At 37.5% G+C, this 26,711-nt stretch overlaps 1 protein-coding gene across 5 annotated transcripts in view; it reads right to left on the reverse strand.

Moving 5' to 3' along the window:
- LOC106077559 (uncharacterized) overlaps positions 1–26,711 on the reverse strand; it is a 53,728-nt gene that overhangs the window by 9,052 nt on the left and 17,965 nt on the right. For 4 of the 5 annotated variants that reach the window (XM_056032558.1, XM_056032557.1, XM_056032560.1 and 1 more), the window contains 4 exons: positions 20,836–21,079; positions 13,775–13,866; positions 10,588–10,647; positions 6,712–6,814 (listed from right to left, as the gene is read on the reverse strand). In XM_056032558.1, coding sequence (XP_055888533.1) covers positions 6,712–6,814; positions 10,588–10,647; positions 13,775–13,866; positions 20,836–21,079 — 499 coding nt within the window. Of the gene's footprint in view, positions 1–6,711; positions 6,815–10,587; positions 10,648–13,774; positions 13,867–20,835; positions 21,080–22,113; positions 22,269–26,711 lie in introns of those variants that run through there. The other variant, XM_056032559.1, reaches the window with a different exon arrangement.

The raw sequence follows: 26,711 nt of genomic DNA on the forward strand, positions 1-26,711 counted from the left end.
TAAAAACAGACTTTTCGTGGTTCAGTTTAATCTTCTTTTCTTGACATCTCTTCATCAGCTCTCTTAGGTTAATATCATGATTTCTGAGTGCTTCTTCTTTCGTTCTTCCTCTTCCTACCACTATAATATCATCAACGTAATTGAAACAGCCTTTTAGTCCTTCTAGTGCTAGATTTAATTGTCTCTGAAAAATTTCTGAACTCACTTTTAGTCCAAATGGTAATCGTTTCCATTTGTATCTACCAAAAGGGGTTATCATTGCTGTCAAATTAGATGACGCTGTGTCTAGTCTGACATGCCAGAAAGCTTCTTGCACATCCAATTTGCTGAATATTTTGGCATCGTTCAAATCTGCCAATATGTCATCTAAAGTAGCAAGATTATAGAATTCCCTTAGTAAAACTTTATTAAGGGCTTGTGGATCTATGCAGATCCTAATTTTTCCATTAGCTTTTTCCACAATTGCCATCTGACTCACCCACTCTGTAGGCTCTATCACTGGTTCTATGATTCCTCTCTGCACTAGGGTCTTTAACTCCTCCTTAACTCTTTCTTGTAAAGCAATAGGGATCTTTCTACACGGCAGAACCTTGGGCTTAATGCTGCTATCAATCTTTAAAGACACTTCTCCAAGTCACCCAAATCACCAGTAAACTTTGGACTACAGTATTCTTCTTGGTTATTCACTACTGATGCTATGAACCTATCTTTATTGACTTTGATTAACTTCATTCTTGTTAAAGTTTCATGACCTAGAAGGCATGCTAGATTATTTGGTACAACTATATATTCCACCTCAAATGTTTCGTTAGTTTTCTCATTTCTCGTCGTTAGAGTGGCTTTCCCTAAGGGTCTCATTTCAGTCATATTCCACATTAGTAATCTTTGCGTTGCCTTTTCTATCTGATTCTTATTTACGTATTTTTCCTGGATGGTATTTACATCAGCTCCACTATCCATTTGAAACCTTACACGGTGACCATTTACTGTCATAACTGCTGTCATACTTTTCGTTTTGTGGTTCTCCAAAGACATCTCCCATTCATTTTTTACCATCATGACATCATCTCTTGTGTCCGACTGTATCTGTCTTTCATCGTTAGACATATCATCTGAAACCTGCTGAATTTTCTTTTTGCACATTACAGCAAAATGATGTCTCCCCTTGCATGCTAGGCACATTTTACCCCATGCAGGGCACTTTTCTTTAATGTATTCGTGAATCTTTCCACAATACCTGCATTTACCTTTCTGAATGTTTGTTCTTGAAGGTGTTGATACTTTCTCAATGATTGGAGGGTCGGCTTGCATTTGTCTCAACTGTTTGTTGGCGGTCTCGTATGCTCTGCAAATATCTCTGCACCTTTCCAATGTGAGACTACTATCTTGTAGCAATTTCATTTTGAGGCATTCATGTCTAATACCAAGAACTACTCTGTCTCTAATCAAGCTATCTTCCAGGCGTTCAAAAAAACACGTTTTTGCTAGTCTTCTCAGATTTGTTATGTACTTTTCGATGTCCTCGCCTTCTTGCTGTTCACGCGTATTGAACACATAGCGCTCATAAGTTTCATTCGTTTTTCCAATGCAAAAACTTTCAAATTTGTTCACTATTTCTTCCATCTTTCTTTCTTTTCCCTTCTCAATTTCAAGACCTTCATATATGTCCATCGCTTTTGTCCCTATAATTGTTAGAAAGGTGGCCACTCTGACCTCCTCTGATTCTTCTGACAATTTAATGGCTAACTCATAGTTTCGCCAGCTCCGGTGAAACTTTTGCCAATTAGCGGCCATGTTTCCTTCTACCTCGAGCGGCTCGGGTACAGGAAGGAAATTTCTAGCTGCCATTGCACGGCGTAGCCTTGAATTGTTGCCTATTTATTATTGCAAACAATAAACCTTTATATACTGATTAATGATTACCTCTGATCATTAATATACCGCTGCCACCATGTTAATTATGATCTAGGTTCCCAGTCAACAATAAACAAACAGCAACCATTAGTGTCATGGCGGAGAATGATCCTTTATTATATTGAACGCGTGCACCTTTGCGCACCATATCAACAAGTACCATGAAAAAGAAGAAGAGGCTGACAGAGAAAGCGATGGGAGGACAAAATAAAAGAATGGAGGGGCCTGCCATTCGAAAAGGTTCTAACTAAGGCACTGGCGGATCCAGAACTTTGGAGTGGGTGGGGGGGGGGGGCGATTTTTTTCCAAACCCTAACCCTAACGCCCAGTAAACCCTAACCCTATGCATAAACGTGCGTACAGCATATATATATATATATATATATATATATATATATATATATATATATATATATATATATATATATATATATATATATATATATATATATATTGTTATGACTTTGCCATGCGCACCACCATCCAGGCTAGTGCAGAGATGCACACTTCTAGTAACCAAACTAGAACAGGATGTTGACATGAAGACACTAACGATTTCCGCCCAAGTCTAGAGAGCCAATATGGAGATGCTGTACTCAAGGCAGATGCCCTTTGTGTTTGTCATGTCTCTATGTAAATAAACGTCTATGTCCTCGTTGAGTTGCCTCACTTAAGTTATTACAATTGGTCTCAGAAGTGGAATTTATAGGCAACTCAACGAGAGGAGGTAGGATTAGATCTCTATGGCATCGCTGAAGCTATTACATCAACTCTTAATTAAAGAGCTAAGACAAGAGCTTCGAGACCGAGGTTTAAAACCTGTCGGTAGCAGGGAAACGCTCACGGCTCGTCTGCGGCAAGCTCTGATCGATGAAGAGGAAGATTCGAAGACCTATCAATTTGAAATTGAGCCTGGGATTGTTGATGTAATGGGCAAGATCCAGGACTTTGTGGATGCATTTGATGAACAACTGAACATGATTGGGAACAAGATGGGAAACATGAGCAGGAACATAATGTTTAACAAAGTTGATAAAAGTGTATTACAAGTAGAAGGCCAAATAGACCAAAGTGATAAAATTGTGTCGCAAGCAAAAGGAGGAATAAACTCGTTAGGGAAGGAGCAGTTGCCTGGTCAGGACTGTGGCTGCACAAATAGTGGTGATGGAGGCGCTGGGGATTGGAGCGCTGTCTGTGACTGTGTTGTGGGCAAATCTGTCGGGGTCGACTTTCAAGGCGAGAAACGTGACGACGATTGCTTCGACGATCTGAACGGTATGTTTCAAATCGAAAGGAAAGAAACATATGAAGAAACAAGAGAAGTCTGTTATGTGCCTGAAGTGTTTGTTCCTGTTGCACCTGTTACCAGTATCTCGGTGAGCCGGACAGATCAAGACAACGTTTGGTCTGCGTCCAAGCTTTCTGCTGTGGACCTTAAAGACCTCTGTTTATCTGTCAGTACCTTTGATAAGAACTCAAGCCATGAAAGCCTCAAGACCGTTTCTGATTCCTTGCCTTTGATGTCGTCGAGGGAAATTGCGAATACGGGCCCCAACAATGGCCGAGACAGAAACAACGAATTTGACTTTGGCAGCGGCATAAGAGAGAACTCGATTCTTGGCAACTGCATCCAGGCGATTGACATGAACTGTGTATGCGGCGTCCTGCGGGGACAGTGCCCATGCCAAGAAACCCAGCTACAAGACCTGAACTTGACAGAAATGTGTACTTCTGCCCACTTCAGTGAGAATGACTTGAACGGTGGTGAATTAATCCCAGCGAAACCTGATGTAGTGATAGATGAACATTACAAGGATGCTTCATGGGCATACTTACAGATGAAGCTGAGAAAGTCTATGTGCTTGAAACCATGGCTAGCTGTGGGCCTACAACTGTGTCACAACACATCCATGGAAAAGGTCCGCTGACTCAGCGTCTTAGAAAAACAAACCTGGAATCTACGTTGATCACCACAACATCCGTTTGTGTTACGTGGCTGGCAACCCTGACCTCCACTAACTCTCCATGTGTCAACTGGCTGGCATCAGCGACTATCGTCATGAGGTCGAAGCAGCGACCACGATATCGCCTCAAGCGTAGACTTGCCAACTGGAAGAAGAGGAAGCGACGACCACGGGAAACTGTGCAGATGGCTTTGTGGGCAACAGACACCCTAACGTCTGTGGTTCCCACCGATCGACCTCCACCTGAACTGTCAAAGCTCCACTGCAGTGTTTCTTTTCGGGACGAAAAGTGCTAAGACGGGGGCAATTTTATGACTTTACCATGCGCACCACCATCCAGGCTAGTGCAGAGATGCGCACTTCTAGTAACCAAACTAGAACAGGATGTTGACATGAAGACACTAACGATTTCCGACCAAGTCTAGAGAGCCAATATGGAGATGCTGTACTCAAGGTAGATGCCCTTTGTGTTTGTCATGTCTCTATGTAAATAAACGTCTATGTCCTCGTTGAGTTGCCTCACTTAAGTTATTACAATATATTCGATATATGATAATAAAATAAGACTGTTTCTCAATCTTCGGCGAAAAAAAAACAAAAAACAGTCATGTTGAGGCCTTTCTCTTGCAAGCTTGGGGGTCTGGAGAGCGCTGTAAGTTTCCTCAGTGGGGTTCGGGGCGAAGCCCCGACGCCAAAAGCGTTTTCTTGCATTTTTCACTGCAGAAACGCATTCTCCTGAAATCTACAGCTCAATATTTATCAGTGGGGTTCAGGCGAAGCCCCGACGCCAAAAGCGTTTTCTTGCATTTTTCACGGTTGAAACGCATTCTCCTGACATCTACAGTTTATTATTCATTAGTGAGGTTCGGGTCGAAGCCTCGACGCTAAAAGCGTTTTCTGGCATTCTTCACTGCAGTAACGCATTCTCCTGACCTACAGCTCATTATTCATTCTGTTATAAAGGACCTTTTGAATAATGAGAAAAATATTCTAATATGAATTTATAGTCCCTTAATACATTGCAAATAAAACCGATTTGTTCTTTGAAAAGATAAGATACCCCGCATATTTAGATTAAGGCTTTGAGGATCGCCGTCGAAAAAAAAATATTCGATTAATAATATTCAATAAAATTCTAGCATAAATTGTGAGCTATAGTTCTAAATTTATTTAACTAGAAAAATATGAGATAGAGAAAAGGTTGGAAAAAGTCGACTAGGAAAAGATTATCTGGCTTTTGAACTCATTTCAACCGTGACTGTTATATTGAAAAATTTCGTTTGAATTATAACTTTTCCAAAGCAAAGTCTTTCTTAAAATAGTTATGATAAATTCATGTGAAATAACACAAACTCTGTCTGGAAAGGGGAAGGGCGGTAAAATGAAAACGATTAATCCTCGCTCCTTTTTATAATTTCTGCTAATGATTGCATTTTGCATTAAAGAATAGGGTGGGGCGACTCGATATAAGAATTTGATTTATAGCATATAATATATAAATTATATTAGTGACAGATATTTTTCATTTTGTAATTTCTTACTATAATACAAAAAGAAAAAGTATTGTTTAGTTTGATGGGGGGAAGGTGATTGCATGTATCGCACTTCCACCAGTTTATATTATATTCGACTAATTTTGTTCACATATTATGATTTCTCCATAAAAGTAGGTCCGCCCCCCCCCCACTCAAAGGGTTTAGATGAGAAGGGCAGTAGAGGTATTCGCTCCTCCCCTTCCAATCGGCCAACAGGGGAACGACATAATATAAAGACTGGTTAAAATACCAATAACAAGTTTTAATCGGCCGAGTGGGGGGGGGGGGGCGATCGCCCCTACCGCCCCCCCCCCTGGATCCGCCAGTGAACTAAGGCAAAAGACAGATAGGAAAGGAGAAAGACGGTTGACGAATCTTGCATGTTGCCCCAACGGTCCAACAGACTAAGGGATAGGTAAATGTAGAGAGACATAACCGAATAAAACATTTCATTCATTTTTTTAAATTGTATTTACTTTTCGAAAATTGTCTAGCCTCACGAAGACTCCAGTAGTGTACATATTTTGTCATATTTGTGAAAGTATCATGAGTCAGAACCTTTTCTCCTGCCCACTTTTATTGCAAATACAATTGAAGTGAATTTTCATTATGCTACATCTACGCTACTTATTGGGTTATCAGAGGCCGGCTACAAGTGGACACTGTCCTCCTTCCGGCAATCACTGTCTCAAATCATGAAAATGTTTGCTTTTCACTTTGTTGTTAATTGAAATAGCAAATTAAAAGTTGTTTTTAATAGCCTACCAACTAGTTTTAACACATCTACTCACTCAAAAATAGAAGAAATGTAAATTCTGTTTTGTACCAAATTCTATCGGACGTCAAAGGAGGACAATAAAAGGAGGACAAAAAAAAAAGGAGGATATAGACTTACAAAAGAGTTTTTTAAAAAAAGTTTTAGACAGAACGGGCTCGTTATCCTGGGCAGGCTACACACCAAGTAGAAGAAAAACTCTGAATCCAAATTCCTTCATAGCCCTTAGGAAAAATCAGGAGCCGGTGACCGTCAGGCAGTTTGCAGCATACAGCTTCTAGTTTCTAGCATTTCTATAGGTATTTGACATGACAATCCTTGTTTTAAGGAGACCTAGATTTAGGAGAGACAGTTTTTGTTTGCTCATTCACATTTTAAAATAAAAACGTCTTTTCTCTTTCATCTTTCTGAGGTGTCTACAGTTATGACCGATTTGACTGTCTAAAGTTTTTTACGCATTGTATAGCCTATAATGCAGTAATAATTGCTTTTATGTTTTATGTGTGCATGTATTTTAACTCACTTAGAATGCATAAATCGATAACAGCTGTACACAGCCACAAGTAGAAAGAAAACAAACATGCAGGATGGTATTACTATGTAGATTATAATATTGTTGTTTTCGTCTGTAGAAAAAAAAAAAGAAAATATTTATATAAAAAATATCTGAAATTTTCTATAAAACTGCAACAGTTGAATAGTTAAGGAAATGTGTTTTAATTTTACACTTTAACATTAGGCCCATATCTTTAAAGTAATGTAGATGTAGTCTAAGACTGCTTTATTTATCCTTATTAGAACTTGGCATTACAAGGTTTATATTTTAAACTAACTGACAGGTCTACCCGTGCTACGCTGGGGTTTAAATATTTGGTATACATAATTACATACTGTTTTTTTCCTGAATAAAATAGTAAACGCTTCACGAGCCCCTAAAACACTTTTCTAGCCCTCAAATTCTATGTCCTTTTTTGTCCCGTTCACTCTACAAAGAAAAGGCCCGATACCCCTTATTATAGAGTATGCACTTCTTAGGCCCATCATCTAGACCTGTGTTTGCTTGCCTTGGATGTGGCAAAATATGTAGGTCATAGCTGGGGCTGTGTAGCCACGGGAAATACTGCATTCCTCATTAATCTCCGGACTCGAAGACAGGCCTAACGTGCATTTTTATGTGTAATGTTTATTTCCTTAAGATTTTGAATCATAGCTTGTTATGCCATTACATGGCCGCTTCAAGTCAAACTTCTCCAAAAGATAAAGATTTAATATTATTCATTAATAATTGATTAAGAGGCTTTCACACACACACACATAAATAAATAAATAAATATTATATATATATATATATATATATATATATATATATATATATATATATATATGCCTTTGTATGTATGTATGTTTGTGTGTGTGTGTGATTAAGTAGCTTCTAAAGATTCTAAAGAGAATCGTTTTTACATGCATAAGTAATGAGTTCGTATATCACTCAAGTACAGCTACCATCTCTTGAAGAGTTTTCCAAGAAAGAAAGAAAGATGCCTTTCCAAATTACTCACGATTTTTAAAAACAATCTGCTGTTACATAAGATCTGAACGAAATGGTCGTCTCCTTTCCATTAGGAAAAATTTAAAAACTCCTTTATCCCACTTTCGGTCAGAGTGTTACAAGATCAGCTGTCGTCATCGAGAAGAACATAGAAGTCAAATACATAAAGAGCTGGTTGTGAATGTGTTTCGTGTGTGAATTTTGTTCGAATTTTTAATCAATATTGTTTTTGTACAGTAGTTTTGCTGAGCTTATCAATTGTAGTCAAACTGAATTGTCATTAGATTGGATCAATATAAATTATCTTATCTTATCTTCTTTCCATAGTTTTTTTTTTTCGTTTTGAAGACTTCTGGTTCTCCTCTCTCCTGTCAATATAGAGAGGAGAGCTAGCAGGAGTGTAGGTCAATATAGAGAGGAGAGCTAGCAGGAGTGTAGGTCAATATAGAGAGGAGAGCTAGCAGGAGTGTAGGTCAATATAGAGAGGAGAGCTAGCAGGAGTGTAGGTCAATATAGAGAGGAGAGCTAGCAGGAGTGTAGGTCAATATAGAGAGGAGAGCTAGCAGGAGTGTAGGTCAAGTCGGTCCCCACCTTCTGTTATGTGATACCAGCATGCTTGCTTGGAAGTGCAGGGTGAATGTACTATTGTTTTCTACCTGCCCATGAAATGTATGGGACGGGGAAGGAGCCTCATTCATTGTCTATTCATCCTGTTCTCTGGTACGAATAGCACTTGTTATAGTTTGCTGCATTTAATCATTAAAGATTTGAACATTTTCCCTTTAAGTTTAAAAAGGCCAAAACTTTTTTAGCGGCCCCCAAAAGGGGAAAAGACGCTATTATATTTGTGTGGTTTATCTGTCCTTCCGCCCGCTCGTAAGTCCCGTTTAGATCTCGTAAACTAGAAAAGATAGGGAAAATCCGACATCATAATATTTTAGACCATTTAAAGTTCTGATGCAACGGCCACTTGTTTTTTTTTTTCTGAAAACGAAAAATCTAATTTTTAAAATCAAGTATGCAAGCAGTTTTTTCATAAAAATACACCATTTGTACAACTATTCTCTAATAATAGTAACAAACATTGGAGGCTGTTTAATAAGGGAGATTTAACACATTTATGCAAACGGTTTTAGATTTTTTTGACAAAAAGAAAATGTTTTTACAATTATATTGCTAAGTTATATAAGTTTTGTCATATTAACTTCTACATTTACAAAAAAAGTGTTTACTTTTTTTTTAAAGAGAAAAAATTTACTTAGTATGCATATAAGTGGATCATAATTTAAAACAAAATTAATAAGTAGTTTTTCATATTGTCGCGTGAACTGCGTCGCCCACAGTATCACTTTGTACACTTAACTAAAGGATTTTTAAATTATTTTTTTTACATAATTTTTTTTTTGAGGCTTTGAATAAGACATTATCTTATCTTATATAACACAGAAGTTACTACAAAAAAAGAAGATGATGATAACTTTTTATAAAACAATAAGATAAGATAATCATTAATTGATTTTAACTATCCCTAGATCTGCTGAACCGTTGCGGTACCACATAAGATCGGTCAAACTTCTTTCTCCATTCTTCTCTGACATTTGCCTTTGATAGAATTTCATTCTGGTATTATTTCTGAAAATATTGAAATCTGCCTTTTTGCCTGCCCGGTTGGACCACTTCAGGGGCCGAATTTGAGTTTCTGTTCCACACAAACTGTCTTTGTAACCTTATTTCCTTTTAAAATGTTCAGTTTTTTTTTTGATATTGTTATGACTCTACATTGCACGTTGTCATTAGGTGTGAGACTGCGCACCATAAGACACGGGACAGAGACAGGAAATAAGTGTGGAAGTCAAAGATGGCTGATGTAAACACGTGTTGTTATTATTCGAATGTGTAATTGTTATCCGACTATTAGTCTATTATTAAATTGCTGTTTTTACCTATCACTTTCGTTGAGGTTCTTTGGGCTCGCTGTAGGCAGAGTTACAGCAATATATATATATATATAATTGTTTTATTCACAAAATGTTTGTTTTCTAAAACATCGACGTGACGTAGGCCTATGTCTGGCGCCAAAACAACCGCGTCAGGATGGCGTCGCCAAAGCGCCGCGTACTGCATATACACACGCTTTCATACAGATGTAAAATCACTTTTGATAATAAAATGATCTAAGGATAATCCGTCACATTCAACCTGACAAGTATCTACACCTAGCGAAGAATTACTTAAAGAATTACTTACTGTGAAGAACAAAAGTTAAATAACAAAATGAAACGAAAGAATCTTACGCACCAAAAAAGTGTTTATAAGTTCTTTTGCACTTTAAGCATTAAAATGTCTTTTTTCAAATAAATAAATTGTTCAAATTGCGAAAAAAAAAATCATTTTTTTCGATCTTAGTTGTCCTAGCCGTTAAGAGAGAACAAGTTCAGTTTTTGTATTTTATTGTCCACACGAAATGGGATTAGTGATAAAGAGTGATCAAGAACTTTATATAGTAAATTAAAAACAACAGTAACATTTCGCAAAAGTGAACAGACCAAACATCTATAAAAGTTCATTGACACACAGATGTCTTGATCATTGTCACGTTCACGAGTTACCCTGACACAGTCATCACAGAGGAACAAACGAGATGTATGTAGCGTAAGGGTTCTAGTTTCATGGCGCGACTTCGCGACGAGTTGACCTAGTAATATTTGCTGAGACATCTTTGTTGAAAACAATTCATTTAAATATATTTATATATATATCACAAATAACATAGTGATCGAAGATCGAAATGCTAAGCGATAACTCATGATGTATGTTTTTCTACTTTTGATATAAAACATTATACCTCACCTTTTTCAGTGTAAAAATCTTGAGTACCAGCATAGCAATGCAGTTTCTTATCACTAGCTACTGTAAAAATGCAAAAATAGTGACATTCTTGCAATATTAATGTTATAAGTTATAATTAATTTTGTTAACAATAACCGACTCGCAGCAAGCAATAGTTTAAATACAAGGGTATTGTTAAAGTTATTAAATTTTTAGATTAGGTTTAGTGAGTTGCAGTTTTAGAAACTACATATGACTTTTGAATCCCAACCAAACCTGCATTATTATGCTTCGTTGTATGCATTGTCCAAAGTGTTATCGGACCTGTATTTATTGATACTAGAGATAATTATTTGAGAATCCTCCATGATATTCTAGTAACTTTGCTCAGAACCAAAGGCAACTTTGACCAACTCCACTTATATACCGGTATTCAAACTATGCCCGAAGAGTAAGAGAGTATCTTCCTGAAATTTTGGTATTTTTATTCATAAAACTTTTCTACGGCATTAGTTTATTTTTATGAAACCTTTCCACGGCATTGCTTTGTCTCCACAAAAACCTTACTACAACATTGGTTTGTCTTCATGAAACTTTTCTACGGCAGTTTGTCGTCATACAACCTTTCCATGGCATTGGTTTGTCTCCATAAAAACCTTACTACAGCATTGGTTTGTCTTCATGAAACTTTTCTACGGCAGGTTTGTCTTCATAAAACCTTTCCATGGCATTGGTTTGGAAGGCGGAACAACTTTAAATGGCCACCACGTTTACTTGGTCTGACATAAATGGATTTCTTTTATTTTCTTTGGGGTGTAGTCAAGAACAAGAATTGTCGGAGAAATCCCCACACAGTGAATTGATTACAATTCTCATAAATTTCCCCTTTCAGATCTTGAGATCTATGGGGCAGATGATGATAAGGTCAACTGTTTCTATGGCCAACGGTTAACGAGCAGAGTGTTATGTGGCCAGCACAACGACCAACCGCCTTTCCCCAACTAAAGTCAAGTACCCATTAGAGTTGGATAGATTCAGGGACGCCCCAAAAAATCCCGAAATTCAAAATCTCAGTCTCCACCGAGATTCGAACCCCTACAATTCTAATGCATTCTCTGAAATTGATTAGTGTCGCGCTGAGTGTCATAGTGTTCTGGACAGAGTGGACAATTGTTGAAAGGTTGAAGGTGGTCACTTTGAGCAGTTGAGAGATAACATTTTTCATCTAAAATCTATAATATAAAAAAAATGTATGTAAATAAATTTTCTTATAAAAGAAAAAGGTTTAAATAGTTACTGTTACTTTGCTTTTCAGCTACTTGTATACAATATTTATTTGTATTTTTATTTTTAAACAAAATTTTCTGTAAATTATTCTCAGTTAATTAAATTAACACAATAAATACATTTTTTTTTAATTTTTATTTCACAAATGGCAAAGCCCAATGTGCTAATGTCTTGCAAATATACAAAATAATTATTTGTACTTTCTATGGTAGAGATATTCCCATTTCAACCATTAATGGTTGACACAAAAAATAGACTTTTATAGAAAAAGTTAGCTTACTTATTTAGTTTAAAACTAAGACAAAAAGTAACTTGCACCTATAATTTGTTAAGTGCAAAATATACGATAGCCCTCCAAAAAATAATCCTAATAAGTTTTAGGAAATATACTTCACTATACTATAGAAATATCGGTCCTAAAGCATGGATGTTAAAACAAGTTTATGTCTCAAGAAATTTAGAAGCCATAAAAGAAAACAAGCGTTCAAGAGTTAGTGCTTTATAGCAAACATATTCCTGAAGTTGTAGACATCGACATTGGATAAGTATTTTGCACAATATGTCAGACATAGACAAATCTAAAGTTCAGCTGGACATCACCTCAGTGGTTCAACGGAACATCAAGCCTATTTTAACGGAACATCAAGCCTGTTTTAATGGAACATCAAGCCTGTTATAATGGGACAACAAACCTATGTTATGACGAAACATCAAGCCTATGTTTCAGCAAAACATGATAGCCTGCTAGAGTATGAATCGTAGGGTACTATTTAACGCTTTTTTTTTCCAACCAGCATTCCTTAACGTGAAATCAATTTTTCGATCGTTTCTTAGTCTGCTGATTATAAATTTCTTTGGAGAAAAATCTCTCTTTTTCAGCTGAAGAGGATAAAAAGGATTTATGAACAAGAATGAGTAACGATACATTGTCTTCGATTAGTCTCGTGTGCACAGAAATAGTGAAGTTGTTTTACTTTTTGAAGATGTTGTCAGTGACTTTACTTTGGGCACAGGCTAGAAAGAAAATATATGTAAAACGTTTAACCTTTTAACGTTAGGGCCGGATTTCAGTAAGTATAGACCCCGAGGCAGGATTTTGTGGCTGCCCCTACTTTTTGTTTCCAAAGCTTTAATAAAAATCTACTTATACACAGAAGACAGAGACCAATAGAGCGATGCGATGATTTAGATTTGATCAGGTTTTCTTTTAGACCCGTGTGAAGCCCCCACCAATCGAAGGCCTTAGACGGATGCCTACTTTGTCTATGCCTAAGGCCGGCCCTGATAACTTGTTTCAAAAGATTAGTTAATAAGCCTTTTAAAATTGTGTCTATGGTCCCAATATCTCAAAAAGCCTATAGTTTTATTTCGTCTGAATCTGGTCCTTCATACATCCTTATCTTATCTTATATAATACAGACGTTACTTTAAAAAAGAAGATGATTACGTCCTACGCGGCATGCATTCAGTCATGCATATTAACCAATGACTTAAATTCTGCCTAGTCACTGGTCTTCCTGGCTAGCTCAGGCAACCCATTCTATGCTCTATAGCACTAAGGAAGAAGGAGCATTTGTACAAATGTGTCCGAGCATATGGGACGAGGAATGTGCCTTTGTGTTTTTCTGAATATTTTATTAAATTTTGTTTTTGTATTTGAAGATTATGGTTCAGTGTTTTATGTATAATTGCTACTTTACATATGAGTCTTCTGTCCTGAAGGCCTTCTAAATTTAGTGATTTCTCTAAAGGTGTTATTCTAGTCAAATGTGAATATTCGTTTGTTATGAATCTCACTGCTCTATTTTGTGTCTGTTCCAGTTTCTTAATGTTTTCTTGAGTTGAGGGGTTCCCAAACGGAGGATGCATATTCTTTTGTTACATGGACAATATATAAGTTCATTATAATGCCAATACATACCTATGACTTCGATCTGGAAAATACTTGATCTTCTATAAATCTCTATCTTGAATTGTTTTGTCTTGAATGTTATGTTCAGAGAACTCAGTGTTCTGAAACAAACAAACATTAATGAAATTATAGAAAAAAACAAACAAACTATATAACGTTAGTCATGGGCGTAGCCGGGAAGGGGGGTTCAACTTCCACACCCCGTAATGAAATCCTCCCTCAAAGTTTTGTTACTGATTTTTTGCTTAATTTTTGTTTATTTTAGGTGAGATTTTTATGTTAAATCATCCCTTGCACCAGCGCCGCCAAGGGGGTTGAAGCTAAAAAAACATCTTTTCAATATTAAAAATTAAATCAAACTACATTCATAAAAATCTATGAGCGTAGCCAAGAGGGATTACAATTTTAAACTCAAACCCCTCCCCTCTTTAGGGCTTTAAGTTTAAAACCAACTACAGATGTTTTTGAGTTACCCCCCAGAGAGTTTTGAGATTAAAACCACCCTATTCAATATTATCCTAAAACAAAGTAGTCACCAGATTCTCCGCTTGGGTAGGTCACAGCTCTCCTGCCTGGCAAGGGCGGGTAGTCTACAATTTTTCTACAAACTATAAGGAGAACTAATTCTAGGGTACAATAAACGTCCTCCGTAAGATTTATTGGGCGTACACACACACACAAACACACACACTTATATATTTGGCGAAAAAAAAGGGGGGGGGGAGATAAATAAAATCCTCCTCACCCCCCTTGACAAAAATAAATACGTACATATACATAAATTTATTTATATGGCGGGGTGGGGAGATAAATACCTTCCACCCCCCCCCCCGAAAAAAATCCTGGCAACGCTGATGTTAGAGTTGCTTTTTATTGCACTTCTTCGTTGCGTTCAAAGAAGGATCTCTCGCCTATCCTATTACTTTATCCGGTTGTGGGAGCCCAATGTACAATCAATGTAATACTTTCTCATTAAAAGATTTATAAATAAATAAAGGAATAAAGGAACATCATTCGTTCACACTATGTCGTCTAGTATGCTCTTCGGCCTAACGTTGTCACAACAAGTGATGTGTATACACCCTTTGGTGAATGTATTGCAGTAGAACATACCGCCAACAACAGTCATGACTTTGGTGAATGTATTGCAGTAGAACATACCGTCAACAACGGTCATGACTTTGGTGAATGTATTGCAGTAGAACATACCGTCAACAACAGTCATGACTTTGGTGAATGTATTGCAGTAGAACAGACCGTCAACAACGGTCATGACTTTGGTGAATGTATTGCAGTAGAACAGACCGTCAACAACGGTCATGACTTTGGTGAATGTATTGCAGTAGAACAGACCGTCAACAACAGTCATGACTTTGGTGAATGTATTGCAGTAGAACATACCGTCAACAACAGTCATGACTTTGGTGAATGTATTGCAGTAGAACAGACCGTCAACAACGGTCATGACTTTGGTGAATGTATTGCAGTAGAACAGACCGTCAACAACGGTCATGACTTTGGTGAATGTAAATCCCACATTGGCACAGGCTTTTTACACATGTTTTATTACTATTTGTATTTCTGTTTCTAATTGAATGATGTGTGCTTTTCATAGCCTGTATTCTATTTTACTGTTGGGAAAGAGAAGATCACCTGTATATGCTTTCTCTTTCTTTTACTGTCACGTGATAAGGTGATCTGGTCTTGAAAAGGGCGAGTTGACCTGGATACTTTGAGACAAGTCATTCAGTGTAGTTTGTTTTTTTTTCAGATGCGGGTTGCATAGCTGCATTCCCGCAACTGCTTTTCTAATATTTTATAGTTAATGTTGTTGATATTTTATAGTTGATGTTGTTGATATTTTATAGTTGATGTTGTTGATATTTTATAGTTGGTGTTGTTGATATTTTATAGTTGATGTTGTTGATATTTTATAGTTGATGTTGTTGATATTTTATAGTTGTTGTTGTTGATATTTTATAGTTGGTGTTGTTGATATTTTATAGTTGATGTTGTTGATATTTTACCTTTAACTCCAGAATATTTTGACTTGATTCTACGATAAAGCTAGGGACATTCCATATATTTGGTAACCCAAAAAGTAAGCAGACAGCTGCAGAGTGAATACATAAACAATGTAATATCTAAAGATAACAACAAAAACCTATGGTCATACATTAAGTCTAAGAAAATGGAAACAACAGGCGTAGCGCCATTAAAAGATGAACATAACATAATACATAATGATAATGAAACTAAAGCAAACATTCTAAACAAATACTTTGCATCAGCATTCTCAGCCCCAGGAGACAAAGACATACTACTGAATTTGAACCAAGTAGACAACATAGAAGATATAGTAGTACAAGAAAATGGAATTCAAAAACTATTAGCCAACACCAAACTAAATAAAGCTTCTGGACCTGATGGTATTCCAGCTAGATTACTCAAAGAACTAAGTAATGAGCTAGCCCCAGTGTTCAAAATACTCTTTCAGGCTTCACTTAACCAGGGCAGAGTACCAAAGGACTGGAAAGAAGCTAATGTCACCCCCCTATTTAAAAAAGGAGAAAAATCTGACCCAGGAAACTACAGACCAGTATCACTTACCAGCATCACATGTAAAATCCTAGAACACATAATATGTAGCAACATCATAAACCACTTAGACAAACATAATGTCCTCACACCATACCAACATGGCTTTAGGAAATATAGATCATGTGAAACACAACTAATAGGACTAATTGATGATTTTTCAAAAGGTTTAGATAATAGTTAACAAATAGATGCTATCTTACTAGATTTTTCTAAGGCTTTTGACAATCTTCACCACCATAGTTTGCTTAAAAAATTAAAATATTTCGGCATTAATGATCCACTGCATCAGTGGATTAAAGACTTTCTGATAGGGAGAGAACAAACTGTAATAATAAATGGTTCTAAATCAACACCGATAACAGTAAACTCAGGTGTACCTCAAGGAACAGTCTTGGGTCCACTACTATTTTTAATTTACATAAATGATTTACCAAATTGCATTACTTCAGGAACAAAAGTCAGATTATTTGCAGACGATTGCATAATATATAGAACAATAAAAACAACACAAGACACAGATATTTTACAAAGAGAATTAGATGAATTACAGAAATGGGAATCAAATTGGAGCATGTCTTTCCACCCAGAAAAATGTCAGTTGTTAAGAGTAACAAAAAAACTAAAACAAATTAATTCCACTTATCTTATTCATGGCAAACCAGTAACACAGACTAAAAACGCAAAATACCTAGGTGTTATAATAAATGAAAAACTGTCATGGAATCCACATATTGATGAAACTACAAAAAAATCAAACAAAGCATTAGGATTTATTAAAAGAAATTTCTATAAATCAAATAAGAAAATAAAACTAAAATGTTATTTAACCTTGGTTAGGCCAATAATAGAATATGCATCCACTGTTTGGGACCCCTCAACTCAAGAAAACATTAAGAAACTAGAACAGACACAAAATAGAGCAGTGCGATTCATAACAAACGAATATTCACATTTGACTAGAGTAACACCTTTAGTAAAATCACTAAATTTAGAAAGCCTTCAGGACAGAAGGCTCAAAAGTAAAGTAGCAATAATACATAAAACACTGAACCATAATCTTCAAATACAAAAACAAAATTTAATAAAATACTCTGAAAGACACAAAGATAAAGGCACATTCCTCGTCCCATATGCTAGGACAAATTTGTACAAATACTCCTTCTTTCCTAGTGCTATTAGAGCATGGAATGGGTTGCCTGAGCTTGCCAGGAAAACCAGTGACTTGGCAGAATTTAAGTCATTGGTTAATATGCATGACTAAATGCATGACGCGTAGGACGTAATCATCTTCTTTTTTGAAGTAACGTCTGTATTATATAAGATAAGATAAGATTTGATCATAATCATTTGAAATTCTTCGTTTTCATTTTTGTTCATTTTTATTGTTTCTGAATGATTTAACATGTTTTATTAAGTTCTATTAGCTTTAGATAAAATAAGCAAATGAATAAACACATTTCGAGGACGAATCTTACTATCCCTAATTTTGAAATAAATACTATACTTCCCATATTTCTTTATTACACAAAAGACACACGAATTACGGCTAAATCTCAAAATCGGCCAAATTGTTAGGCCATTTGATCAGCCAGTTAGCGAAATGGCTAGGGACGGTCGTCAAGAAATCGGTATCAGAAGATTTTTGAAATACTTGAATGATAATTAAATGATATACTTAACGAAATCTGTCAAATTAATTGTTTATATAAAATGATCAATTTCTATCATTACTTTATATCGTATCTTACAGCAATATCAACTTTACTGAAAATTTGAATAAAACTGCATTCACATCGATTTGTTAAAGCAATATTTGCCTTGACTACCGCTTAAATATTGTTAAGACGCAACCGTTCGAAGTATGTATGGGGTATCAGAACTTACATTTTGTTATTTAGCATTGGTTATTATATTAATGCCAGCAAATTAAAAAACCACTACATTATTCAAACAGACAAGCAAGCATATAGAAAAATATACAAATACGAGCGACGGTACTCGACGTTTTGGCGCAGGCCTTTTTGGCGCCAGAATTGCTCATGTACTAATTATAACTAAAAAAAAGAAAAACACAAAATACTTTCTCATATTTGTTCCCTTTACTTTATTTTAATTTTTCTACGCTCCAAAAAAGTTGTAATAAACGTTTTGACCATTTCATGTATGCATATTTCGAGATATGATAGGTCAGATTTCTCCCTGAAGCTAAGTTATTAACATGCTTATCCCATTCCTCCTTCCTACAAACATGATATGCGAGGTGTAAGATTTTTAGAGAAAAGTTTATTAAAGAGACTAAAAATTCAACAACAACTTTTGTGTATAAAAATTGCAATGATTTTTTTTAAATAGTTAAAATTGAAACAACATTAAGATTTTTAGTGACATAACAATAAATGCACAGTAAACTTAAATCCCAATTCTAATAGACAAAATAAGTATTGTCTTACACATTAAAAACAATACGTCAGAGCACAACCTTGCATACAAAGCTAGTTTTTATATCATCCTTTTTATATACATAATGTTATGATCATAATGTGTCTTCAATATAGGACATATAAAGGTCCTCCAAACCAACAACTGCGCCAAAACGTCCGGCGATGCGCCAAGGATTGATACTCACGGTTCAACTGATGTCAAAATAACAAAGTTTTCAGTGGAAGGTCGAGGGGAGGGCGGTCAAAAATTGTAGCAGAAGAACCGCATTTACACAAGAACCTACAGCTGTGTTACTGCCCGGACAGTCCTGCATCAGCAACTCGTGCTAGGGATTTCTCCGAACTTTGCAACGTGGCCTTCCAAACAAGTATATACACTTTTAATTTTAAAATACCTCGGGTATTGGCCACACACCTAGGCCATCTCGCGAAATGGTTAGCCAAATCGTGAAATGGCCAAACTTACGGGTCTTGGCCGTAACATAATAATAATAATAATAATCTTTATTGACCGTATGGACATTTTTTCTTACAATCTTACAATTACATTATTTAATGATTTGGTTGCCAGGGGAACAAAAGAGTGTTTGTGTCTGTTTGTCTCTGCTATCGGTGTCTTGTATCTCTTTTGTGATGGTAAAATCACAAAACCCTGACCCAAAGGGTGTTTTTTTTATTTCTAGAATCTTGAGGCTGATCCTACTATCTTCTGAATCACTTACATAAACATAGACTGCCATTTTTTAAAACGTTGATTCAGGCAGCTACAGAAACATTGTGTAGGATATTATTAATCGTCAAAATTCGGATTCTGGCAAATAATTTTATTTATTTATTTGTTTGTTTGTTTCTGAATCATAATCTTATCTTTGTTTTTCTTATTCGTAAGAGGTTATTGTCGCAACTATTGAATTAGTTGTATAATAAAATTGGTTCACACTTTAATAGCGCGATTTCATCAATAGGTGATGACGTCATTCGCGATATTTTATTTGTGTGAAGTAGGTGATCTTCCCTTGTTGCTTCATCATAATTGTTATGACGTAAATTGAAAACATTCGTCTGGTTCATTCACGCCATGTAGTTACACTGAAGCAGGCTCTATTCTGTTCAACTCTTGAATTTCTCCTTGGATCTGATATTGGATAAGCCTTATCGTTGTCTTTGGTAGATATTCTTAAAGGATTATCTTGATCCCTGTTTAGGGTGAGTTTTATTTCAGATTGTATAGTTAATTTTTATTTGGATTCGATCGTATTCGTATTTTTGTAATTAGATTAGAAGAATCTGTTCTTTATCTTTCTATAGGGTTTCAGGTTTCAGGAGTGAAATCGCATGTCTCAGTTTTAGAATTCAGGATTGATGTTTTCTTCTCGGGTTTTCTGTCTGAGATTTTTCGTCTCAGGTGCTGGGACTGAAGTCGAGTCTGAGGTTCCAGTTCCAGATTGCTGATTGTTATATCCAGATCTGGTGGTGTTTTGTGAAGTTGTGAGCTTTTGATGCTACTATAAACTTTTACTTATGGATCGTCGGTGAACAGTATATTGGCTGGAAGATAGATCTACTTGTATTGACAGTTGTTGTCTTGAAAGATTGTGTGGACAATATTACTAAACCTTATAAATTAAGGTGATTATTCGTATTAAAAAAATACTATTTAAGTATTTATTGTAAACATATTACAAGTATTGAATTTTCACATCATTTTATATGTATTTATATTTTCTTATTATTATCATTGATCAGATGTCATTGTCATTGTAAATATATCATTAGATTAAATTTTATATTTTAATTTTAATCATCATACACATTTTATTAGTTTATGTACAACTGGGTGTGTATGGTGTGTCTGTCGGGCTGAACTTGGGACAAAAAAAAATAATACGCTATAAAATTAATTATAACACACACACACACACACACATTTGTAGTTCAAATCAGTTTAATACCTAGATACAATAATACTTAATAATTTATTGCAAATAAGACCTGACAGTTATCTTGTTTGTAGAATAAATGCCTTACCTGTCACAATGATGTACGCTTCTCCCTAAAGTAATATGCTCATCGTCGTCATTACACATTGTGCTCCATACGTTTTGAAGTGTCAAGGTCAAATCGTCTTCTTCTTCCCCATTTATTATACATATACGATGTCGTCTGCTTCCGGTTGTGTCAGTGAACACGAGGTAGTGGTTCTGGTTGTAATTATTTAACATTTCTGACTCCAGGTTGTCATTTATTTTGTAGGACTTGTCATTGCTAATAACTAAAGGAAAATAAATCATCCAAATTAAGTTGTTACATCAATGGTAGTCCATGCTCTCTCCCACAGAGGCACACAATTACATGAACAAATGAAGCCTCTCTACATATAACCTGTAATCTCAAGGAACAGTAAGCGAGATGAAGGTGGGTAACAGAGGCTGACTGGGTGTCATAATTGGCCGGGGCATTTCTATGTCCCTCAACCATAAATAGCCTATTATATAATGGACATCCAAATCTAGGTCTACCTGTCCTCAAAATCATTATGTTAAATTTGATAATGTATCGACAGCTGTGATATAGTGAATATAGGCCCTAACTACGTCGCTCAGAGGGACCGTTTTGTAAGAGAATCTATAAATATAATTCTCTTCATGGCTAAACAGTTTGGACGAGAAGAAGAAGAAGATAAAGAAAGATCACTCTTTTATTTTGCGGATATATTTACCCCATGAAAAAACAAGAGGGGGGAGAACAAGTAGCATTCACCCGTCACAAAATAGAAGGGCCAGACAGTTGTGACCAAGAAAGATCACTCTTTTTTATTTCTACCTCACGTAAAAAAAAGGGGGGGGGGGAGAAGGGAGAACAAGTCATCTACTGTTGTGGGTTGTTTAATAAACAGACGTCAGATGTAGAGTAGATTTAGGTCTAGATGGAGTTCGTTCAACCAACAACATATACCAACTTGTATAATATACTTAAGAAAAACGATAAATACTTAACAACTGTTTAATTCCGAAAATGAAGGGAACAGTCCAAATGTCGACAGTTACTAAAGCTGATGTCTCGTCATTAGGAGTAGAAGATGAGTCGTTCTTTGTCTCTAGCCGTTAAAAACTAATCCCATCATTCCCTATTCAGTTCCGTCTAAAATAGTCTATTTATAGTCTTGTCAAATTCCCAATTAAAGTAAACCTATAACGGTACAGATGTAAAGTAATCTTAGTAGATCTAGGTCTAAATGAAGTATTTCTTATTGATTCCTGGAGTTCGTTTACAACCAAACAACATATAATAAATTCTATAACATACTTGAGAAAACTGTATGAATCTTGATAAACAACTTTAATCCAACATGAAGGGGCACAGTCCAAATGTCGACAGTTACTAAAGATGATGTCTCGTCACTAAGAGGAGTGGGTCGTTCTTGTACTACTAATGTCTGCTACCGTTAAAAACTAATCCCATCATTCCCTATTCAGTTCCGTCTAAAATAGTCTATTTATAGTCTTGTCAAATTCCCAATTAAAGTAAACCTATAACACTACTCTGTATTAACTATTGAGGCAACAGAGAGCACGGCTCAGAAAAAAAGAGGGGGGGGGGAAAACAAGTAGTATTCATCCGTCACTACGGATGGCTGCATGGTCGTGCGGTTTGCGCGCTGGACTGTCGTTTGGATTTATCGATAGTCCCGGAGTCAAACCCTACCCGCTCCCACCCCTTTCGTCCTGCGGGAGGTTTGGACTAGGAAGTAAACCATCATCAACTTTGAAAGAACATCCGAAACTGTAAAACATTTTTCAAACAAACATTTTACAAACACTAATTAGAAGCGTCGGACTTAACCATTGTGACCAAGAAGTCATGGAAAGAGAACAAGTAATCTACTATGTTAATTCACCCGTCACTAAATAGCAGGGCCAGACTTAACCATTGTGGGGCCCTATGCGAAACAAATTTAGCGGGACCAAGTTTGGGTATGGAAGCGGAAAATAAGTGAAATTTAAAAGTTTGTATTATAAAATAAATTCGTGTATGCATTTTATTCATTCTTTACTACTTACGAGCCTTGTGTGTAGCAAAGTCATACAGTATATCATAATAATTCTGTTTTCTACATAGATCATGCTCAATAGCAAGAATTACCAAATGTTTCAATCTACCTACGAGAATTGTTGACCTCAAGTAATTCTGCATTAATTTCAGACGCGAGAAGCTTCTTTTACCAGATTACACAATTACGGCTAATGCATAATGCCTTTTTATTTATCGCGCGTAGGATTGGCGTTTACCATATTGAATGACACCCCAAAACGACAATTTTTGTCTATATTGTTACGACCCTATTGGCGGCGCAAAAGGGTTAACTATAGGCTCAGCTGACACACCCGTGAATCACTCAGGTCAGCGGGGCCATGGACAAGGGACAGTACTACGATTACACGCAAATATGACCAATGTTATGGCCATGTGATCGAAAGCCTGCGGTACGAGTGACACAGTGTGTAAGAAAGCGGCAGTTCAAGACCGGAGAGCGTTGAGACCAGGACTGTTAGTTGGCCATGAAGTCGGTCCTTGTCGAGTCCTCAAGTGTTATGTACGAGTCTAGGAAGAAATAGAGACAGTAGAGTTGTATACGGTTGTGACAGGTGGGGAAATGTGACGTGTGTTTGGCACGTTTTATGTCTAGGGGATGATTATTTTTAATGCTATCACGTCCCCACTTATCAGCATATGAATCGGGAGCAGACACGCAACTAGACAAGCAATGAAAGATAGATACAAAAGTTAAAAATAAAGAATATTTATTTACATAAATATACATATAAGAATAAAAAGGGGGAGGGTTTGCATCTATCTCTAGTATATTCTATGTTTAATCATCACTCTTGCACCTAATAAGAGAGTATGTCACTTTGTCCTCTGACTTAGCTGGTGTTCCTGTTGATGTCGCAGCTGGCTGTGTCCTGGCTTGAGGTTCTGCAGCTGGAGGTGGCGCTCTAGCGGATAGAGGGACGCCGGCGATATAGTTCTTGTGGAGTCTCAGTCCCAAGTTCTAGTATCTGTAGTGGGCACAGTATGGCGGGTGGCCGGATACCGTGGGCACAAGGTTACTGCGGGCAGAGCTGATCTGCCGTGGGCAGTGTAGGTAACAGGATATGTCCAGTGAGTTGCAGAGGGTTGGCGTAGCTATGACGTCTCGCACAGATCTGACTCTATAGGGACGTCGCGCCTAATAGCTTGACAGGTGGGCTGTCGAATAGGTGGGCAATGCCGATAGCGCCAAGTAGTAGAGTTGGGTAGATCTCAGTAGGCAAGTGCAGCGCTGAATAGCACTAAGCACGACTGCAGGTAAATGGATCGTTGATCCAGTAACTAGGCAATAGGTGATTCTTGATAGCAACTAGGCAAGTGCAGCGCTGATCAGCACTAAGCACATAGATAGGCCAGTAGGCAAATAGGCAGACACCTGAGGGAGGCTGCGGATAAATAAAGACAAGTTAGGACATGTCTCTCATGCATCTTATCGATGCCCTCGATTGAGGTGCATTCGTCAGACTGGTGAAATTGCTTTAGAGCACAATGAGGAGATGTTGACAAATGGGATTTGGGAAAATAGATGGCAGATAGTAGCAATATAGAAATGTACATAAAAGGGGAAATAATAACATAAATGTACGTAGAAGGGGAAATAATAATCTCAAATGAACAACACAGGTGGATAGAGAAAGAAGGGGGGGGGTTGAGTTGGGCGGTGGTCAGCGACCCAGATGCTTTGTTTGCATATGACCGTGGGTCGAGAACAATGGAGCGTGCTTGAATGTCCCTTCAAGCGGCGCTACTCTCCTTAGAGTAAAATGAGTAAAGGGGAGATAATTCATTACAGGGGAGATCATTCAATATAGGGGAGATAATTCATATCCCTTTTCTAGACGCAGTATCAGTACGCTAGTAAAATTATCAAGGCTGTCAACCGAGATAAAGGAATTAAAATAAGGTGTACAAATATATACATGGTTGCATCAATGATCAATTGAGCAACGTAGCATTAATAGATTAATGCAATACATAAATAAATACATAGGGCACGTTTATGTTCTCTACTTACGCCAGTGAGAAATGCACAATGCACTAATTAAATATAAATGAACTAAGCAAAATACACATGATAATAACCAATGGAAATAGCACAAAGTAACTAAGATGGAACTTGTGATTAAGTTCGGCTTACCACCAGGTATTCCTCTAGGAGAAAGAATGTATTAGGTAGTCCAGACTCGATAGCTCAGCTCGAATGAGAATGAAAGAGTCTGATTTGAGTTGGTTTACTTTATATAAGCCTGGAAAGTGCGGGCGGACACAGGAAATGCCCTAGGCTAAGTTTTATCTTACACGTGGGTGGATTTGACTCGAGGTGGGAGCCGCACCTTGGAATATCACGCGGTGTGTTGACCAGGGTAATCCCTTAGATCAAAGAGAGACGTGAGAGAAAGGGGGGGGGAGAAGGATTAGCTTGCATTCAAACCAAGGTGGTGTCAACCGCGACCGTCCTTCAGACATCCGGCGGGCAAGACAAAAGAGATAGGGTGTTTACCTTTCCCCGATCAAGGGCAGATAAATGAAAGGACGCGCCTTCGCTATCTCCAATGTGGTCAACTAAGTCTAGCCTGGAGGAGAAAAGGTGGTGCGGGTGGAGAATTCAGGGGTAGGATGGGGAAATAATTAAAATAAAATAGATAAATAAGGAAAAATAATAATTAATGCTGTGATAATTTAGAGTGACTCTGACAGCGAGTTTTTGACTTGTCACATACGCCGCCGCCAAGATGGATCTATCGCAGAAAGATCCATAAAGTGCGAGCAGACTGATGTCACTCTAACTTTAAGATCAGTTGTTATCACAGCATTAGAAAAAAAAAATCTGGAAAAATAAAAGGTTGCCATGCCAGGGGGAGAGTCTGTCCAAGTCTGTCCGTGGTCTACTTTCCGTCCCGGATTATGTAGTCACCTGGGTGAAACATTTGGGGTTGCTTGGGAGAGTAGATTGGGCGATTGGATGAGTAATAATTCCTTCCTGGGGCGGATTGGGGAGGGTGATTGGGGCTTAGGCGGGGTGCCCAAGGCACGTGTGCTCGTTGGGGCTTACCTCCGAAGCCGCGGTGAGGCGCTTCTTCATGAGAGTAAGTGGTCAGCTTACCTCGGTATCGTCTGACACGATCAATGTCAGAGAAGAGTGGCCTGATAAAGAATGTGGAGTTCTGCCGGAGAACGTTCCCACGAGTGCGATATTCTGGTTCACATCGTGGCTTCCTGACACGGTTGATGCCAGGGGAAGGTTGATATTGAATGGTGGCCGAGGAGCCATGGTGAGAAGTGTTTTCACGAGCGCGAGGGTTCGGCTTACCTCGTGACTTCCTGACACTATCAATGCCAGGGGGAGATTGATTCGGAATGGTGGCTGAGGAGCCATGAAGAGGTGTGAGTCCGCGAGAGCAAGGGTTCATCTTACCTAGGGGCATTCTGACACTGTCAATGTCAGAGGAATGTCGTTTAATTTTGGCTGAGTAGCCTGGGTCAAGTAGACCCTCACGAGCGCGGGTAAACGACTTAACTCGTGACTTCCTAGCAGAGTCAATGCCAGGGCGGAGTGGTGTGAGCTTCGCTGATGAGTCGGGACTAGGCGTGTTAGTGTGGCGACCAGGGCTTCCAACCAGCTGGTTGCTGCCACGTTTCTGCTCCGTCGATCTACCGACGGGCAGAGAAAAGTATGGCTTGTTGACTACTCCAAGAGGGACATATTTGGAGCCTAGAATGAAGTCATATACTGGCGTGTCCATGACGGCGGCGTCAATGGTGCCATGTACGTATCTGCACTCTACGTGTACCCTCGCGACAGGTAGAACCTG

This window comes from Biomphalaria glabrata, chromosome 6, assembly GCF_947242115.1.
Source record: "Biomphalaria glabrata chromosome 6, xgBioGlab47.1, whole genome shotgun sequence".
Taxonomy (NCBI): domain Eukaryota; kingdom Metazoa; phylum Mollusca; class Gastropoda; family Planorbidae; genus Biomphalaria; species Biomphalaria glabrata.